This window comes from Triplophysa rosa, linkage group LG1 (genome assembly GCF_024868665.1).
Source record: "Triplophysa rosa linkage group LG1, Trosa_1v2, whole genome shotgun sequence".
NCBI classification, from domain to species: domain Eukaryota; kingdom Metazoa; phylum Chordata; class Actinopteri; order Cypriniformes; family Nemacheilidae; genus Triplophysa; species Triplophysa rosa.
In genome coordinates, this window is record NC_079890.1 from 12,112,970 (window position 1) to 12,130,961 (window position 17,992).

Sequence of the window (17,992 nt, forward strand, 5' to 3'; positions counted from 1 at the left end):
CAAACACATACAACACAGAGAGCCGAGCTCAGCACACGGCCAGAATGTTAAGCAGACCCGCTTTTTATTTCACGTTTCACGTCCATGGTCAAAAAAACCTAATACATATTTCAGTAGACACAGCTGCACGGGCATGATCAATATTTGCAAGACGAACAGCTTAGAAGAATGTTTCATCCGAACATGAAAGTGCTTTCGAAATTAGTCTAGTGTCGTTCCACGTGTGTCTTTCTTAAATTAAACGCAACATGTAAAGAATGTTCACACTGTTTGTTTCCAAACCACAAAGGGCTGTCACAACCACAAGGCTTGGACATGCCTTGACATGTCAAATCTGAATATATGTGCATGGACAATCAATATTTGAAAACTATTGCTTCGTCCCAATTCACCTACTTATACTATGCCCTTAAACTTCGTAGTATATAGATTTTAGTGCGTAGCAAAGAAGTATGCACGCACTGGGACATATTCACATGAAACGGAAGTGGCCGTTGTTGATCAGATTATCAGTGAATATCGGATTTCTTTATCATTTGGATGACTTCTAAACACTTGGAATAGAGCACATCAGTCAAATGCTTTTTTACCTTTTGGTCATTTTTGATAACCTAACACCCCTGTTAAATGGAAAAGAAATTTCCTTTCGAGTATCACAGAAGTCAGTCAGGTGGACAGGATTAACAAAAAATCGGGGTAAAAATGACCTTTTATTATAGGGTGTACCATACAAAACTATTCCAAATGACAAATGTTTCGGCTTCAGCAGTTTATCGTGTAGTAATGACAGAACACCGTTCAATCTTCTGGTCAACATTGTTGTTTTCTTAAGCCGAGCGATCGTTTGTATTGTGTATGGACTGTTCAGCTCGAACAGTATCGACTGAGAGTTAATGATGAAACCAAATAGACACAAGTTCTTACATTTCTCAGCAGACTGAGGCAGGTCTCATTAAATTTATCAGCGGGAGGTTATTTATCTTTATTACACAAACCTTTCTCCGAGCCATCAGCGTTAACCAGTTCCCCTGGACTCCCCCCTCCCACACATACACACCCTCTATAATATCTTGAATATTATCTCAGTCTACACGCCCACTCTGTCTTTTCTCAGAAACTGACAGAGATGGACATCAAGGTATGCAAATGTCAACCAAAAAGTTTTTACCAAAAGTTTTCACCATACTGATAGGTCAGATGTCAATACTCTGGGGTTTAAATATTGGCCTCTTCTAAAGTTTTTAAAGCCGTTTTGTGTTTTCAAAGCATCATTTTTTATGGTGAATTGTCAAAACCATACCGGAACCAACCATATTCCTCATAAATAGGCACATGAAAATTCAAATATTAACTATTTTATGTTCTACAAAGAACCGTCCCTTCTCCATTTGTTGGGTATTATTGCTTCTGGTTCGCGCATCTTAATTCGCAGAAATCCTACAAAGTATGTTGTCTGAACGCGTGTTCTTTTTTGTCACATCCATATCGCATCAATTTTACCCTCTTCTAAAATAGAAAACTCATGCTCAGACTGATATTTTTCTGATGTCTGAACTCTATTATCAGGGGTTTAGTAAAATATAAACAGATGGTTCAATATATTGACAATAAATACGTTCTCTGAGAATTTAGATTTCAAGTTTTGACTCAAAAGGTCACATCCATACTGCTGGAATTATTCCAAGTGCAGTGGTGTCCCAATACAAGGTTAAACAATTTGTTAACTGCGTGACCCTACATGAACCAGGTGATTAGAATTCAACCCCATCCTTTGACTATCCCTCCCCGTCACTCACTCGGACCCTTAAAGCACCACGTCACCTCACTGGCAGCATTTTTCTAAGCCACCTTCTCCCCATCTCTGCTCCAGACAACACACAATCCCGGGTGACGTCACTAAAGCAAATCCTGCATCTGTATCTGGGCCATCGGAGGGTGACATCGCCCTTATTCTCTCCTATTCACGCAAACGCAAGAGTGCGAACACGCCTTTATCAACAAACCTTATCTGCGGCCCTTCCTGTGCCCTCTCGCAGGGCCACCGCTGACAAGACAAATGTCCTCCAAACGTCTCTGCTCGTCGGCAGACAGAGATAATCAAACATGTTTTCGTAGAAGCCACAACTGGGTAAAGGATTAAGACCAAACCCGACCTGAACCAGACGTTCAGCTCCGATAACAAAACCACCCCTGGCTGATTAGTGCCGCAAAACAGGCTGTGCTGAAGGACAGTCCTGCATGCTCACCATCTCGTCACTGCTAGGACATATAGTAAAGTGCTTTTTTTATATCTTAAAGGCATAGTTCACCCCAAAATGAAAATTCTGTCATCATTTACTCACCCTCGTCATTTCAAACCTGTATGACTTTCTTTCTCCCGCAGAACACAAAAGATGATATTTTGAAAAAAGTTGGCAATCAAACAGCACCATGCCCCATTCCCTTCTATTGTATGAACACAAACCAATGCAAGTGAATGGGTGCCAGTTAACAATATTCTTCATAAGATCTTCTTTTGTGTTCTGTGGAAGAAAGTAAGTCATACAGGTTTGAAATAACAAGAGGGTGAGCAGGCGTGCAGATGGCACATGGGACAGTGATTCAATCCGTCCCCCTCACTGTCCCTATGAAAAGCGACAAACATCGGTAAAACTGAGGATTAATCAGGGTTTGGTACAATAGACAATGTGGGACAAACCCGCCTCTCCTTATTTATTTTGCCATCACTGCTTCAGAATCGGGTCGGCCACCAACGTTTACGTTCTCTGTGCTGCTACGACTCCTGACCACCCAGTTAAAAATTCTCATCTGCGCCCCCTGAGGCGAGTAAATGATGACAGAATTAAAATTTTTGGAAAAGCAAAACATACATGTGAGAGTCACTGGGAGAGTCGTTTTAATTCTGTCCATGTATCTATGGGGTTAGAGTTTGTGGGTTAGGCATTAATATTTATAATTAGCAAATACATTTTGAGAAGTCTGAGAAAATAAAGGATGTCATATAGGTAAGCACAAAAATAAACAACATGTTTCCAAATTTATACGCTCAAAAGTAGAATTATATATAATCTACTTAAAAGACCATTACTGTATACACCACATGTACAGCAGGGCTGTACGTTAACTTTTTTGCACCGGTACTACAGAAGTTTTTAAGTTTTGTAGCACAGGTATGCGTCTGTTATCATCTTAAAAAAAAGGTCATCACATAAGTAGACAGGTTTAACTGAAAAAGAACATTGATGTTATACAAATGGATAAATTAGGGCCATTTCATTTTTTGTTTTTCCCAAATTCGTGTTTTCCTTTCCCGAATTCTGTATTTTCAATGCTTTACTATACAGTAGTAAATACATTTGTCCATAAAAATACTGTAGTATACTATAGTATGTACTACAGTAAACTGCAGTAAAATTCTTGTTTACTATAGTATATTTGAAACTTACTATAGTAAATAGTAAAGTATACTATAGTGTTTACTACAGTACTATAGTGTTTATTTTCTCTCTACATGCTACCTCTGGGCTCTATTCTACGTAAACATGGCATGTCATTTCATTTTTATGCAGATGATACTCAAATCTATCTACCAATTCAAAGAAACAATTCCACTGTGATTACTTCTCTTCTGCGATGTTTAGAGGAGGTTAAACCATGGCTAGCCCAAAATTTCCTCTTCCTAAATGAAGACAAGACCGAGGTCATTGTTTTCGGTCCCAATGAGAACTCTCAGTGTATAAGCTCCGAGTTAGAAAGTTTATCTGTTTTTAGATCCTCACGGGTACGTAACCTAGTAGTTCTTGTTGACCAGCATTTAAAATTAGATAAACATATCTCTTCTGTTATCGGATCCAGTTTTTATCAGCTTTGCTTACTGTCCAAAATTAAATATTTTCTCACACCTAAAACTCTAGAAATGGCTGTTCACGATTTTGTTACGTCGCGTCTAGATTACTGCAATTCTTTATATTGCGTCATATCTAAAAGTGTCAAATTGCGCGTCTTCAGCTTGTTCAAAATGCTGCGGCCAGACTTCTTTTAAAGTGTCGTAAACATGAACACATCACACCGGTTCTTAAATCCTTACACTGGTTGCCGGTTTGTCAGAGAATAGACTTTAAAATTCTCCTCTTTGAATATAAATCCCTACACAACATAGCCCGTATACCTCTCTGAACTTCATCTCTACACCCCATCCAGAAGCCTACGATCCTGTGACCAGGCATTGTTGGTAGTCCCTCGCGTTAGGCTTAAGCGTAGAGGTGAGCGTGCATTTGCAGTGGCAGGGCCTCGACTTTGGAATGCCCTGCCTCTAGAGATTAGAACGGCCCCTTCTCGGTCTGTTTTTAAGTCCCTGCTAAAAACGTATTTGTTTTCCTTAGTGTATTGACTACTGTGATATGGCCATTTTTATTTTTTAACGGGTTGTATAAAATTTGTGTCTGATCTGTTTCTGTACATGTTGTATAATCTTGCTCTTCTGTAAAGCACTTAGGTCAGCCTGGTGGCTGTTGTAAATGTGCTATACAAATAAAATGAACTTGAACTTGAGTGTTTACTACAGTTTATAAATTTACAAGTTAATTATTTAATCATCTGGTTCAAATTAAGCTGACTTTAATTTTGTCGGGTCGTCGCGAAGACGCTCGAGTTTCAGTGTGTTTGACAGTAGCTTCACTCAAACAGCGAAATGCTTGTAAAAAGAACAACTCTGTGGATGAAGTTCATGTGTTCATGTCTGCGTATAGTAAGATACAGACAAATCTATGAGTAACATGTAACATGTTAAAGTGTGCAACTCATTAACTCATACTGTAGACACACAGAACAAGCAGAAGACATATTTAAATAGTCGAATTCCGCTTTCGCAAAATTTTATTAAAAACTAAATAAATAGTGGTACGCACACAAACAAGCACAACGATAAACGCAATTCACACAAACAAGCGGCTCTGTCTAATGCAGTGCGTGCTACACTATTACATTTATTCTTAGCACAGAACGATTTTTTTCGTAGCATGTGTGACATATATGTTGCACTGTACAGCCCTGTTTATGCTTGTGCATGTTGAGTCCCATATAAGGACATAAAGCAATATAATCATAAAAATCTGAAGAAAGAAAGTCGACACAAGGGTGAATACTGTACATGTGATCCAGTCTGTGAAATACCGTCAGCAAAGTAATTTTTTTGTGATTTATTGTTTTCTGCATAAAATCATCCTACACAATATAAAGAACATTCTGTGAAAATATAACCTTGATATCATTAACATTGACTGGGTAAGGCCATGTCAAACATTGAAATCATAGTGAAATTAATCAATCTTTGACCCTCGTTTTCTCATAATTCGATTTTGAGACTTAAGCCTGGTTTTCACAGACTGGGTTATAAATAATAAGATCATTTTCATTTTTTTGGTAAAATAATTGATTTAAGTTATTTAAAACATTTAAATAATGCTAGCTTTATTGCTAGACATGTGAAGATGAGAAAACTTCTAAAGTAATTGCATACTTTTCATTGGCTGAACTATTCCATAAGGGCCATGCGCATTCTAGGTCACATTGTGAATGTATATATCATTAGCAGGTTTATGTGTCATTTTCGCCTACCTGCAGTTTATTATTAGTAGGGTGTGCATGTTCCTGTATGTATATAGGTGTATCCTCTGAGTCTGCTGCCATACACAAAAGTGTGCACACTTTTAAACATATACATCATATACTCAGATACAGACTTTGCAAAGCAAAAAGGGAAAAAAATAACAGAATACTCCAAAGAATATATACTCTCTGTGTAAAAGAGGTTATGTTAAAACCACGGTTCAGTGTTGCCTAAATTTGCTTTGTCTATACAAGACACAGATTTGGATGACAGCGCTTTCAATTCCATTGCATCACATTTAAATAATATGTGGAAGTAATCCGGCTATGAATCAGAATTTTTGCAATGTGACTTAAGTATAAAATCAGGTCCGAATTGATGCAAGTAACACAATGTTAATTTGGTTTTGCTAGGCATAAATCACAACATATTTTTGGAGCACCACCTGTTTACTCAACACATTGAAACAAAATTGAAACTGGAAACTCTAACATGTGGTGTGAACGTAGCCCAAGACCGCATTTAGATTCAAGATGAAATAAAACTGATCAGAGCAAGTGTGTGAAACTCACCTCATTTCCATACATCATTAGGTGGTGCGTGGTGATGAGAGCTTTGAAGACTACGACCCAACTGCTGTTGGCAGTTCTTTCAAACAAAGTGTCGGCCAGCTGGGGCACGTTCACATTCATCTCATTGGTGCAGTGAATCAAGTCTGAAACACACACATGACACGTGTTACATCAACACACATCGCATTTTGAGCAGTTCAAAGACCCCACACGTGATGTTGTGGTCTCCTTTCAATAAACACATCATGAACACACATACCAAAGTGCTTGCATTGTATAAATCGCACATTAACGCAGATCTGCAGTGGGTGCTAATGGAAGCAGATCTCAGCGGACGCCCATAATATCTCTGCACGCTACAATGAAAGCTAGACAGGCTTCTAAACACGTCGTTCTGTTACGCAACACGCACACACGCACAGCAAGGGAAGATCCAAAAACAGTCGCCTCTTTAAATATGCAGCACATCCCAATGCTTTTGCGTACAAGCATCTGAAAGCAGCGTATTTCGAAGCCCATCAGAGGCTCAAAACCTCGCGCTTCTGTTCTGTCCTGTTTGCATAATGAAGACATTCCCCCTTTACAGCCCACTGCATGCAACTCTGTTCTTCAAAGACGAACCTCTTTTCGCCTTCCCTAGAGAGAAACATTTTCTCACATACCGAGACACACAGAGCAGGTAATGAGGGAGACGACGACTATCTGTCGGTTTTTGGCCCTGTGGGCCTGTCTGTTGTTCTAATAGGGAAATCTAAACTAGTGCAGCTCCCTACCGGAGTCTGATGATGAATCACAAGAATCCGGCAAAAGAGACAGTACACTAGTATGAGCTATAGGTCTATGCGATACACACTTGGCCTATAAATTGAGGATGTAGTGCATTACAGTCTGGAAACAGGACTGTGCAGTGGGGGAATACACATGGTTGGATTTGAACTACATTTTTACATTTAATCACGTGAGTGAGTTGAGGAGAAAAGAAACCATGCTTTACAAGGATTTGCATCAGTTATTCCCATTCAGGTTCCCAATTCCCATTGTTCGCCCCAAAATAAAATCACCCTCATGTCATTAAAAACCTGCATATGACTCCTCTCTGTAGAACACAACAGAAAAGTCTCAGTGGTTTTGTGTTCATACAACAGAAGTCAATAAGGGCACATGTTATTTGGTTAAAGAGTAAATATTGTGATTTTGAAGGTCCTACTTTAGTTTATGGAGTGTCCAACAACAAGTTTACGTACATACACGGTGTCAAAACACTTTCATTTTCTAATAATAGGCAGTTATTCGTTCGGCGATTCATCTTTGATTGGCCTACCGCGTAGTGTGGCAAATGTAGCCGGGAATTACACGGAGTGACGCAAATCTGACCCGGAACTGAAATTAGAACGGCTTTGTACAAACCAATTGTATGAAACGATTGTAATAGTTAAGAACAATTGTGTTGTGCAGAGTCATACAGGTTTGGAATGACATGAGGGTGAAGAATGATGAAATTTACATTGTGGGGTGAACAATCCCTCTTCTTCATCCTCTTCACATTCAGACTGTTTTGAGCTCACATTCTTAAAAATAAAGGTGCTTCGAAATGTTCTTCGATACCATAGAAGAACCTCTGTCGTCTAAATGGTTCCAAAAAGAACCTTTAACATCCGAAGAACAAAAGATTCTTTGTGGCAAAAAAGGTTCTTCAGATTACGAAAAGGTAAGAAAGAGATGGTTCCTCGTGGAACCACAAATGGTTCTTCTATGGCATCACTGGAACCTTTTAAGCACCTTTATTTTACATTACATTTACATTTAGTCATTTAGCAGACGCTTTTATCCAAAGTGACTTACAGAGAGCTTAGGGAGCAATAAAGCAATATGTCATACAGGAGCAGTAATACAATAGGTGCTAATACCAAGTTACTAGTTTCAACAAAAGCCAGACCAATACCTGTTGAGAGAAAGAGAGAGGGTTAGTGGGTTTTTTTTTAAGTGTACTGCCTATTTACATACTGTGGCTACTTTAAAAAAAAACAGGGCTGCTTGTTTTTATTTATTTTATTTTACATAATGTTGAAAACGTAAATTTACTTAAACTGAAATTAATTAAACTAATTTCATTTGGTTTTCATTAAAAACACTGCCTTGGACTGCACCACAGCTTCTGCACTAGCAACTCTCTCACTCTCTCCTCGATCTTGCTTGTTTTATCTGACGGTCAGGAGGAAAGTCTGCGTGCTGATTGGCTCCTTTGGGAGAAAGGGAGAGAGAGAAATTCATCTGATTCTTAACAGAGGATATGTGCCAATTGAATCAGATAGAGCAGAACACATTTGGACGGTATTGATCAGAAAGTCCATCGTCTTAAACGGAGAGACTGAGCGAGGCACAAATAAGAGAATGAGAGAAACGGCAATATTCGATGTTCCTGTGCATCAACAGCAGACAGCGCGCAGCACAGGGAGTGTATGTGAATGTAAGGCTGATTACAGCCCTGGAGATACACCCCGAATCAGAACCTTCACACGCTGAACATTAGGGCTATGTTGATACAATCATCACCATTATTTTTTCACGCAAAATTATATAGTGAGACTTTAAACTCGTGTATCGATTTTTTACATGTATTTTTGCCCTCCCTAAGGAAGAATCAGACCGCAATAGAGAGAAAGATCTGAAGCGGCATTTCTCAGTGGTCAGAGCTGCTTCTGCAAGGCGCAAAGCAATTCATGCAAAAGAAATTGAAACGCAATGCATCTTTATCAGTTTAGACGTGACATGCGTATTACACAATACGTAGCGTGTGGCAGTTGGCGTCGATACCCCACTCTACCGCATATCAAACTAATCTATGATTATCTCCTTTACTTAGGAGTGCTACATTCGGCACACAACTAGATTCCCAGAGAGCCACAGAGAAAAGACTGCGTTTCACACCACAGTCTTTAAATAAACCGTCTGACACTATTTCACAGAGACAGGCAATGACGCTTTCACGTTATCCCGACACACATACACCTGCATCCTTCTATGCTGAGGTGTGTGCACCAGTGCATGAAATGAGGTGCAGCGGCGACAATCGAATCCAAGAGGTGACGGGAAGCCGCGGCCCAGTGATGTCACCGCAGCACAGCAAATGAATGGCCTCCGAGTGATGAGGTCACCCTCTCTCTGTCTGCCTGTGTCAAAGTCTTATTGTTAGACGGACACACAACGAAACCTTTGGAACACTCCACACCGGGCCGAGCCTGTCACCAGTCACAGATGACAGAAGCTTAACATATCTTTGGGTTTGTGCTCCAACACTCACATCGCATCAATAATTGCCTGACGAAGACTTGAAACGAGCTGAATGCAAGAGTGAAAAATGAGTGAAATTACAAATGAAAGCGCTTTTGATTCAAAGCATGATTATTCTCAGCAGCGGCTGGGCTAACAAATTCATCAGGATTGAGTCTTGATGAGGCACGGGAAGTCTGGCCGGAAGCCTGCGCTATATGTACGAGGAAATAAATTGACCAGGTGGCCTAACAGTCTGTCCAGCTGTCGTAGCTGGTGCTCACCTCCGAACTGTCACAGCTGTCATGTTAATGTTGTAATCACGGCTTCTAAGTTAGTTGTACTTGCCCTTCTGCTTCCATCATCACAGAACTAGCCCATGAGCTGCTAGAAGCTGAGGCTGGTCAATATTCCAAAGTCATTTTAGTTATGATCAACATGCAAGGGGTAATGAATACTGTTGCCATTTTGTGTCCATTGTTTATGATCTTTTTTACCAAACTACCAGATATAGAGATTATACAGAAAATGATATACTGTTTGCAGCAACAGGAAAATGTACAAATCTTAGTACTTCTCATATTACTGCATCCTAAAATAAATCACTTTTGTTATTTTCCCTCGCTTTTGCAAGTCACTGTGGATAAAAGCCTCTGCTAAATAAATAAAAGTAAAAAAAATCTTGAAAAATGGAAATGTTCTCACTCAAGCTGGCATACATATGCTGCATACTGGGGGTGTCACGATATACTGGTATTGAGAATACCTGTGATATTAAAACCCATGATTATCGATATTGTATTAATTCTACACATGATAATATTGCAAATATTTCAGCACCCGATCAAAGCTTTGCATTGACAGCCACAAAACTCGTTCTCTCTCTAATTCTTACGCTCACATTTTAAGTGTGATTTGTTGGCCAAAAAAGGAGAAAAAACAAAATAAACAAATAAATATTTGAATTTGACTAAGTATTATTTGTCCCTTAAAAAACACTTGAATAGATATCGTGATAACATAGTTAAGGGCTCAGCATACTACATTCGAAATCAAAAAACGACCATCTGTGACCTGATTTCGAACAAAATCTGGTCCAAACGACAATTCGTTTCACTAGTTCGCAGCAGCAAACCAAACAGAACTCTTCGGGAAAGTTTGTGTTGGCCGGTAAACACCCTCGAGCCACCATTGGTCCATGGCCATTACGTAATAGATGGGTGTGTTGTTTGTGTGGCCACGTGCACAGAGGCTATTTGGATACGTCATGTAAACCCCGCCTCCAGAAACAAAGGAGTGTTGGATTGTTCGAAAACACTATACCGTCTCTCAACGTTTTCGAGCTTCATTTTACCCCAAAACACAGAACGAAAGCGCAATTCGCCTGGACTATGCGGAGCCTTTCACAGAGAATTCCGATAACCATGAAGTGAAAATATGATATCGTGACAGCCCTACTACTGTACATACTACGCCTATGGTTCTGCAGTTAGGCAGTACATTAGGATTCAGTCTGAATGTGAAGAAACCCCAAAATGGGTCACAGAACAGTCCTGGGGTGGCAATGCAACCACTATGCCCTTTTTGCCAGTTTGTTCATTAAAAGAGTTTCAACTCAAGAACATGAAAAGGTGCATCAAAACAATGTTTTCACTAATAAAATTAATTAAAAAGAGTGGACTGCTATGTGGAAAAAAATTATAACTGCGATTAGAGAAACTCAGACCTGTTGAGCTTACTTTATGCTTAAAAGCAAGTCCTAGCCCTTCTCATCTGCAGATAAGAGCAAAGAAATGTTTTTGAATTTAATAGGCGTGCAGAGTCTTTTATCTGCTGCTTGTTTCAGCTATTTTGAGGGAGAATGCAAAGAGAATTCTTCAAATAAACGTCTGTGTTGCCTCTGTTCGGGGAACCTGGGACCTCTAATAAAAATAGCTGGTTTTCTTTTTGAGAGCTTGTTTGCCATGTCTGTATCTCTACCTCCATTTCCTTCCCAGCTGTGTGTTGATGGCCTCGTTGCTGTGATTGTGAAGTGCTGAAAGAGGAAAACGTGTTTATCTGGGGTCAGACTGCAAGATGGTTTGGGAGACGAAGCCGGTCTTAGATCAGCGCTCTGGGAACATAAATATGATGACTGGGACATTTTTGTAAAAGGCCTACATGGGATTCCTGGATGGTGAGTTCAATGACATGGTTTTGTGGAATACCACAGCCATTTCTTGCACGAAATTCCTACTTTTTTTTTTCCCTCTCTCTCTCTCTCTCTCTCTCTCTCTCATTTTTTACCACCACAGCTTTACAGCTAATCAGCAATATGAAAGTATGGCTAGCAGCTTTCTATAAAGCTCAAGACTTTTATGAGCAGGACAAAAGAAAAACAATAGGATCAGTACACACTTCACATTCAGATCGAGAGTCAGGAAAACTAAAAGCTGAAACTTTTCGACTATTAGAATTAACAATGACGTACCTTCCATGTTCAGGTTTTACAAAGGAGACTGGCATAGATTTCATAGATTAATTGTAAAGAGAGAGAGGGTGTTTGTGACAGACAGAGTGAGAGAGGGAAAAAGAGAAATTCTGTTTGTGTTTATTGGCATACCAGCTTAGACATTTATGCATTGTTTTATACATTTGTCAATTATTCAAAAACTATTCAGATGAAAGTATTGTGAATTAATACAAGTAAGCCAAGATGTCAACTAATTGTCATCCAACAACCCACTAGTTAGCATATAAGATAAAAAGTAATTTACCTAGTAGATTCACCTCTTATTTTACATTTTATTAAAGTGGCAGTGAGCTAAATGGGATGAATTTAGAGAATCTACACACTCAACAGAGGCTTTTAGCATGCTGAAGGTCTAAAAGTGAAATTCTCTGCCCCGAGCACCCTCAAAACAATGATAAATCTCAAGATAATTACGGTGTAGACTTCACATCGTCTGCTGTGAGCAATGTTCCCATTATTATGCACCTGTAATAACATTCATAATAAAACAATGCTAGTTTTATGCAGTAAAAAGGACTATATTTTATAAATAAACATTTAATAAAACTACAGCAATGTTTAAAAACGTGTAGTTTTGCAGTATTTATGGGATGTAGGAGACTAAATGAAATGTGAGAATTCTCTCCTTCAGATGCGTCATAAATAAAGACCCAGGCCTAGCAGAGGGATGTGAGAAGTGGAGCCAAGGGCTCTTCTTAAGGTACAAAAACAAGCTGCCAAAGGCCCTCAGCAGCTTTAAATAGGCCACATCAGCACTACGAGTGTGAGATGGGAACAGACGCAATGTGTCATGCAGTATGTCTAAGTGGTGAAGTCGTGTCCTCATACTGAATGATCCTCAAATAACACTATAATACAATAGCTCATTTCTCTTTAAAAAAATCACATTACTGAACCTGTTCCTCAAGGAACAGGTTCCTGGCGGGTACTGGGTGCATTTCTCCAAGTTTTCAAGCATCTCAAGTAATATAGCTAAACATCCATCATTCACAAAATTACAATGAGTTCATAAGTAAAAGCTACTTATCTCTGGAGCAGTTTGCCCTTTTAGAGATGATGGCTGTAACAGTACACAAAGCATCCTGAAGGGTAATCTGTATTCTGAATGGCTGGGTGCCATTTATGAGAATGGTTGTTTTGTCTTTGCTGCACAGCATTATTTTATCAGACCACTTCAAAATCTTCAATCTGGACACACTCCAGCCTTGGCCAGCAGTGGGTAAGACTTGCATTTTTTTACCCCAACTGTAAAGTCTGGTGTCTACTGCGTCTTTCTTATGTAAGCAACACCTACTGACTGACCAGCACCCGTTTTTGGAATGGGTAAGATAATGGTCACAATAAACTCTTACTCTCCATATGTAGAATTGTAGGATATTCAACGGTCTCTGAAATAACGAAAAATAAATGTATATTTTCTTAAAAGCATCACCAATCCAATGATCAATTCTGTTGTCAACTAACTGCCCACTGTAGAAGTTTTTGTTCTTTTACTAGAGGAATGATAAAAACCTATGCACTCTGGTCTGAACCTAATGGACTGGAAAGGTTTTTTTTAGTTAGCTTTTGCAATAACATGTATTAAACAAGGATAACACAAGTTTAGAAAGCTTCAAACACACACTCAAGCAGGAACATGGACATGTTTGTATACGTTATGCTTCAAGAAGCCCAACAAATGGTTCATGGATGTGCTATCTGAAGATGAGCTTTGTAACGGCATGGCTGTACAGTGCGACATATATGTCGCACATGCTACGAAAAAATCTGTCTGTGTGAAGAATAAATTTGCCAGTGTAGCACGCGTGCAATTCAGTTTTGCACGTGATTTAGACGTTTTTTTGCGTTTACAGGTTGTTTTCATGCTGCACTGAGTCCATATTTAGAGCCCTGTGATTTCCGCAACATGGAAACAGGGAAGGAATAGCAGAGGCACGATCTGGCTTTATAAATATGTCATCTGCTTGTTTTGTGTGAATGTGAACACATGAACTACATCTCCAGAGCTGATCTGAGAGTTTATTTCATAAGCATTACACCGTTTGAAAAAAGCTATCGTCAACCACAATCTTTGCGACGACCCGTCAAAATAAAAGTCTGGTTAACTTGAACATCCATATTAAAAACACTGTATTGTATTATAACTTTTACTATAGTAAATTGTAGTATTCTAGTAGTAAATTGATAAACTACATAAACACTAGAGTATACTTACTATAGTAAATATTAGTTTAGTTAATAAGAGTAAGGATCAAAAACACCATTGTATCTGCAAAAGGAGGAATTTTACTGCAGTTTACCACAGTACATAATATAATACTCACGTCAAAGCGCTCACGCTATGAGGATCATTGCGCATTTCAACGCAAGTTTCGCCTCGGCTCGCCTAAAGTTGAACTTTATAAAAACTATTAAAGCTTTACAAAACAATATGACTTCTGAAATACATGAGAATGAGCTTTTTTAATATGCACGCGCAGATACCTGCACCCCTGCACGAGCACTGCGGGTGAGAGAGAAAGCGCCGGACTGGAGCAAATCACGAAACTACAGATTGAAAGAAGGTCTAAAGAGTATTCCTAACTTGCAGAGCGCCGAGTTAACCACGCCTACTTATTTACATTCACTAAGAAATCCAAAGTGCGCCCAAACTTTTGATTTAAAAGACGCTGGCGCATCTCTTATTTGTTGTTGGTCCGCCATTATGCTCGTATTTCTTCTCCGCTGTGAATTACAATTTCCGTTCATCTGACCATCCGTAATCTGGGAGCATCGCCACAAGAAATATGTGGGTAGTGCCGTTCTGGTAAGCACAGTGTAGGTATGAATTTAGATCTTTTGTATTTGAAAAAAAATTGATACTTTGTGCCAGAGTATCGATAACGTCTCGCGGGCTGAAATGTCGCAATAAATCGCCATATTGATTTTTTTCCCACCCCTATAGTATACTACAGTATGTGGACAAATATGTAATTATTTTATAGTAAAAGAATGGAAAACAAAGAACTCAAAAATTTAAATAGAAAAAAGAACTATATGGCTATATATACTTAACTATGTGGCCCTAATTTACCCAACTGTAACATATATGTTCTTCGTCAGTTACCTGCCTATTTATGTGATAAACTACACATAAATATTTTTATGCAGGGGCGGAGTATGGCTTAAAATTGGCCATGGCATTCATGACCAACAGCAGCCCTCCATACATTCCGTCATTTGCAGATGGCCAGTCCGCCCCTGCAGTGGCGTAACAACTCCAGGCCTCGTGGCCAAAAAACAGACCGGCCCACCGGGAATCTTCCAGTTCCTCCCGATTAGCCAATCCGGGCTTGTTTTTGTGTGTATATTTTTTTCTAATATAACAGATGTTTTATACTTGTGATACAACTGTTTGACATGTGCTACAAAACTTTAAGCCTCTGTAGCACCAGTGCTATGTGCAAAAAAGTTAACGTACTAGTGTTGGGCAATATTTTCTTTGTTCTATCGACAGATTGTTCTATCAGCAGCCTGTGGATCACCGATACACGATAGTATCGAGGGGTGGGGCAATTTAGGCATTTATCTATGACAAGCTGGATTTGTGGACAAAAACAGAAGCTTGTGGAAAATGCTCATGTGTGACTGCAATTAGCATTCTATCAGTGTGTAAGCTCAGTGCAGTTGGCAACTTGTTACTTCCCACCGCAACCTTTTAAACGAGAGAAAGTAAACTATTGCTGTAAATCAATATCATTAATCCAAATGCGCCATAGATCCCGCTACATGATTGCCAAACAGGAACAACTCGTGAGCTGGTTTTAAACCCTCACGCGCATAGCATTTCCTGCGAGGAAAAGCCCGAGCCGCACACATCACAAGCTCTCTCGTGAGCGGAATACTCAAACCCCGGGCCGCACATTACAAACTCTCTCTGACACGAGGAAAAGACCGAGCCGCACGCATCACAAGCTCTCTCATGCGTGGAAAACTCAGAGCCCGCACATTACAAACTATCTCTGGCGCGAGGAAAAGCCGCGTGCAATGCAAGCTCTCTTGCACGAAGAGATGCACAATGCGTGTTTGTAATATTAATTTGCAACATATATTTGCAAACAGCCAACTATCGTCTTAAGGAATCAGCTATCGCCGATATGTACGCGATAGTATCGTCAATCGGAACAACCCTATAACGTACAGCCCTGAACAGGGTAATTTTTGTACCAATCTGGGAACAGCTCCACATTTAGCCTATAGAGCTCGTTAATCGACGCCACGCCACATTGAATTTTGCGCCATCTTGGGAGGATGGCTGCTAGTGCATTCAATGCAGTGTTTTGTTTTTCTTGTTTGATTAGGAAATATAACTATGGTAGATCAGTCTTGCTGTGTTAAAAACTGCAATAGCATTACGCAGAGTCGTTCAGGAAAAGCCCCTGACCATGGTTCTTTCACATTCAATTTCTCCATATATCAAACAAAACAAGAAACGGTACATATCAAAAACATAACAGCAGTGGAGTATTATCCTCCCAAGATGGCGGCACCACCGCAACATGCAACATAGGGTGTGACGTCTGCTTCACTTTCTCTATTGGTTTCCGGTGTAAGGTTGAGCACCAATCCTTTTCAGTACCATAAGCCTGCTCCGCTCCGCTCACTGCTCCCAATGAGATCAGAGTACATCATCTGTTTGTTGTCTCACTGCTCTCTGTAAACTAACGGTACCGTTTAGCATGTTGACAAAATGTTTATATGCTCTCCTACTTGTAAGTCGCTTTGGATAAAAGCGTCTGCCAAATGAATAAATGTAAATGTCTGCTTAAAATAGGACAATTAATGCAAACTGGACCGTACAATATAATGGAGATCTGCAGAGATGACGTATTTTTGTATGCAAACCTGGAAGGGAGTTAGCATTTTAGCACTTCCGGTTCCATCGTCCCAAATCTGTGGGTTGTTTTTATGAGTTTTTGGCAAATTGCCTGAAATAAGATCTGTGGTTAACAAAACCTAAATATTTCACGTTTTAATCTGACATAAAACACACCAGTAATAACCTGCTCGTGAAACCTGCTCCTTAAAAACGGCAGTTGCTAACAAGTTACTAAAAGTGTCTAAATCTTCAGTCAGGAACGTTAGACATCATCACACATTTAAATCTCACAAATAATGCATAAAGTTTGAAAAACTTGGCGGTGGCTTGGTGGTGGTGGTGGTGACGTTGACCGTAGTGTAGTCGGTTTACAGCATGTTAGCGTTTTACTTCTGTTGATTGTATTTAGGCTTCAAAAGTAAAAGTTGTGTTAATTAGTAAAGATTATCTTGATAGACAAAACGTGTAAAAATCATAAACCTTTGTTAATCACAGATCTTATATTTTGCGATCTTCCAAAGGTCGAGGCAACCAGTGCGGTGCTAACTTCCGGGTTGGCCTACAAAATACGTAATCTCTGAGTTTCTATAAGGGAAGAATTTTCAAAAAGCAGAATGCCAGGTCGACGTCAATGTCTGGTGTCTGGGTTCCTGATTTTCTTACAGCATTTGGAGTAAAAGCAACAATAGGACATTTAGCTTCTGAGAGATTATAATACATGTATAAATAAATTGGTATATTGTGGTGTAGTCTTGTAGTTGAACTGGTAAAATTTTCAAACTCTGTTCAAAGAAAACAGGAACTGAGCAACCCTGACCCTTCAGTAATTCTGTTTTTGACAGGCAAAAATGTAAACAGAAACAAAAAAGCTAGCAGCTCAATTCACTTTAGCTGCTTGACTATATAACAGGTGGCTGCTACAGGAAACAAATCCAGACTAAACATGAAGCTGTGTTTTGCAAACATTGGGGAATCAGAAAAACAAACACGACAAACAAATCAGGGTTTATCGTCTTCATGGCTGCAGCAATTTTACAACGCAACAGTCTTGGACTGAAATTAACACTCCACAAAGCCAAACACGAGTAAAAATGGCTCTAAACAGTAAATAAAGCCAATTTATATGCCAGCTGGCTTTATTTAGACCTGCCACACTATGTGTGATTTAAATC

At 39.5% G+C, this 17,992-nt stretch overlaps 1 protein-coding gene across 9 annotated transcripts in view; it reads right to left on the bottom strand.

Moving 5' to 3' along the window:
• The window catches only part of si:ch211-200p22.4 (phosphatidylinositol-binding clathrin assembly protein), a 59,142-nt gene that overhangs the window by 38,862 nt on the left and 2,288 nt on the right, over positions 1–17,992 (bottom strand). For all 9 annotated transcript variants that reach the window (XM_057347486.1, XM_057347469.1, XM_057347518.1 and 6 more), the window contains exon 2: positions 6,181–6,323. In XM_057347486.1, the coding sequence (XP_057203469.1) occupies positions 6,181–6,323 (143 nt within the window). The remainder of the gene's footprint in view (positions 1–6,180; positions 6,324–17,992) is intronic.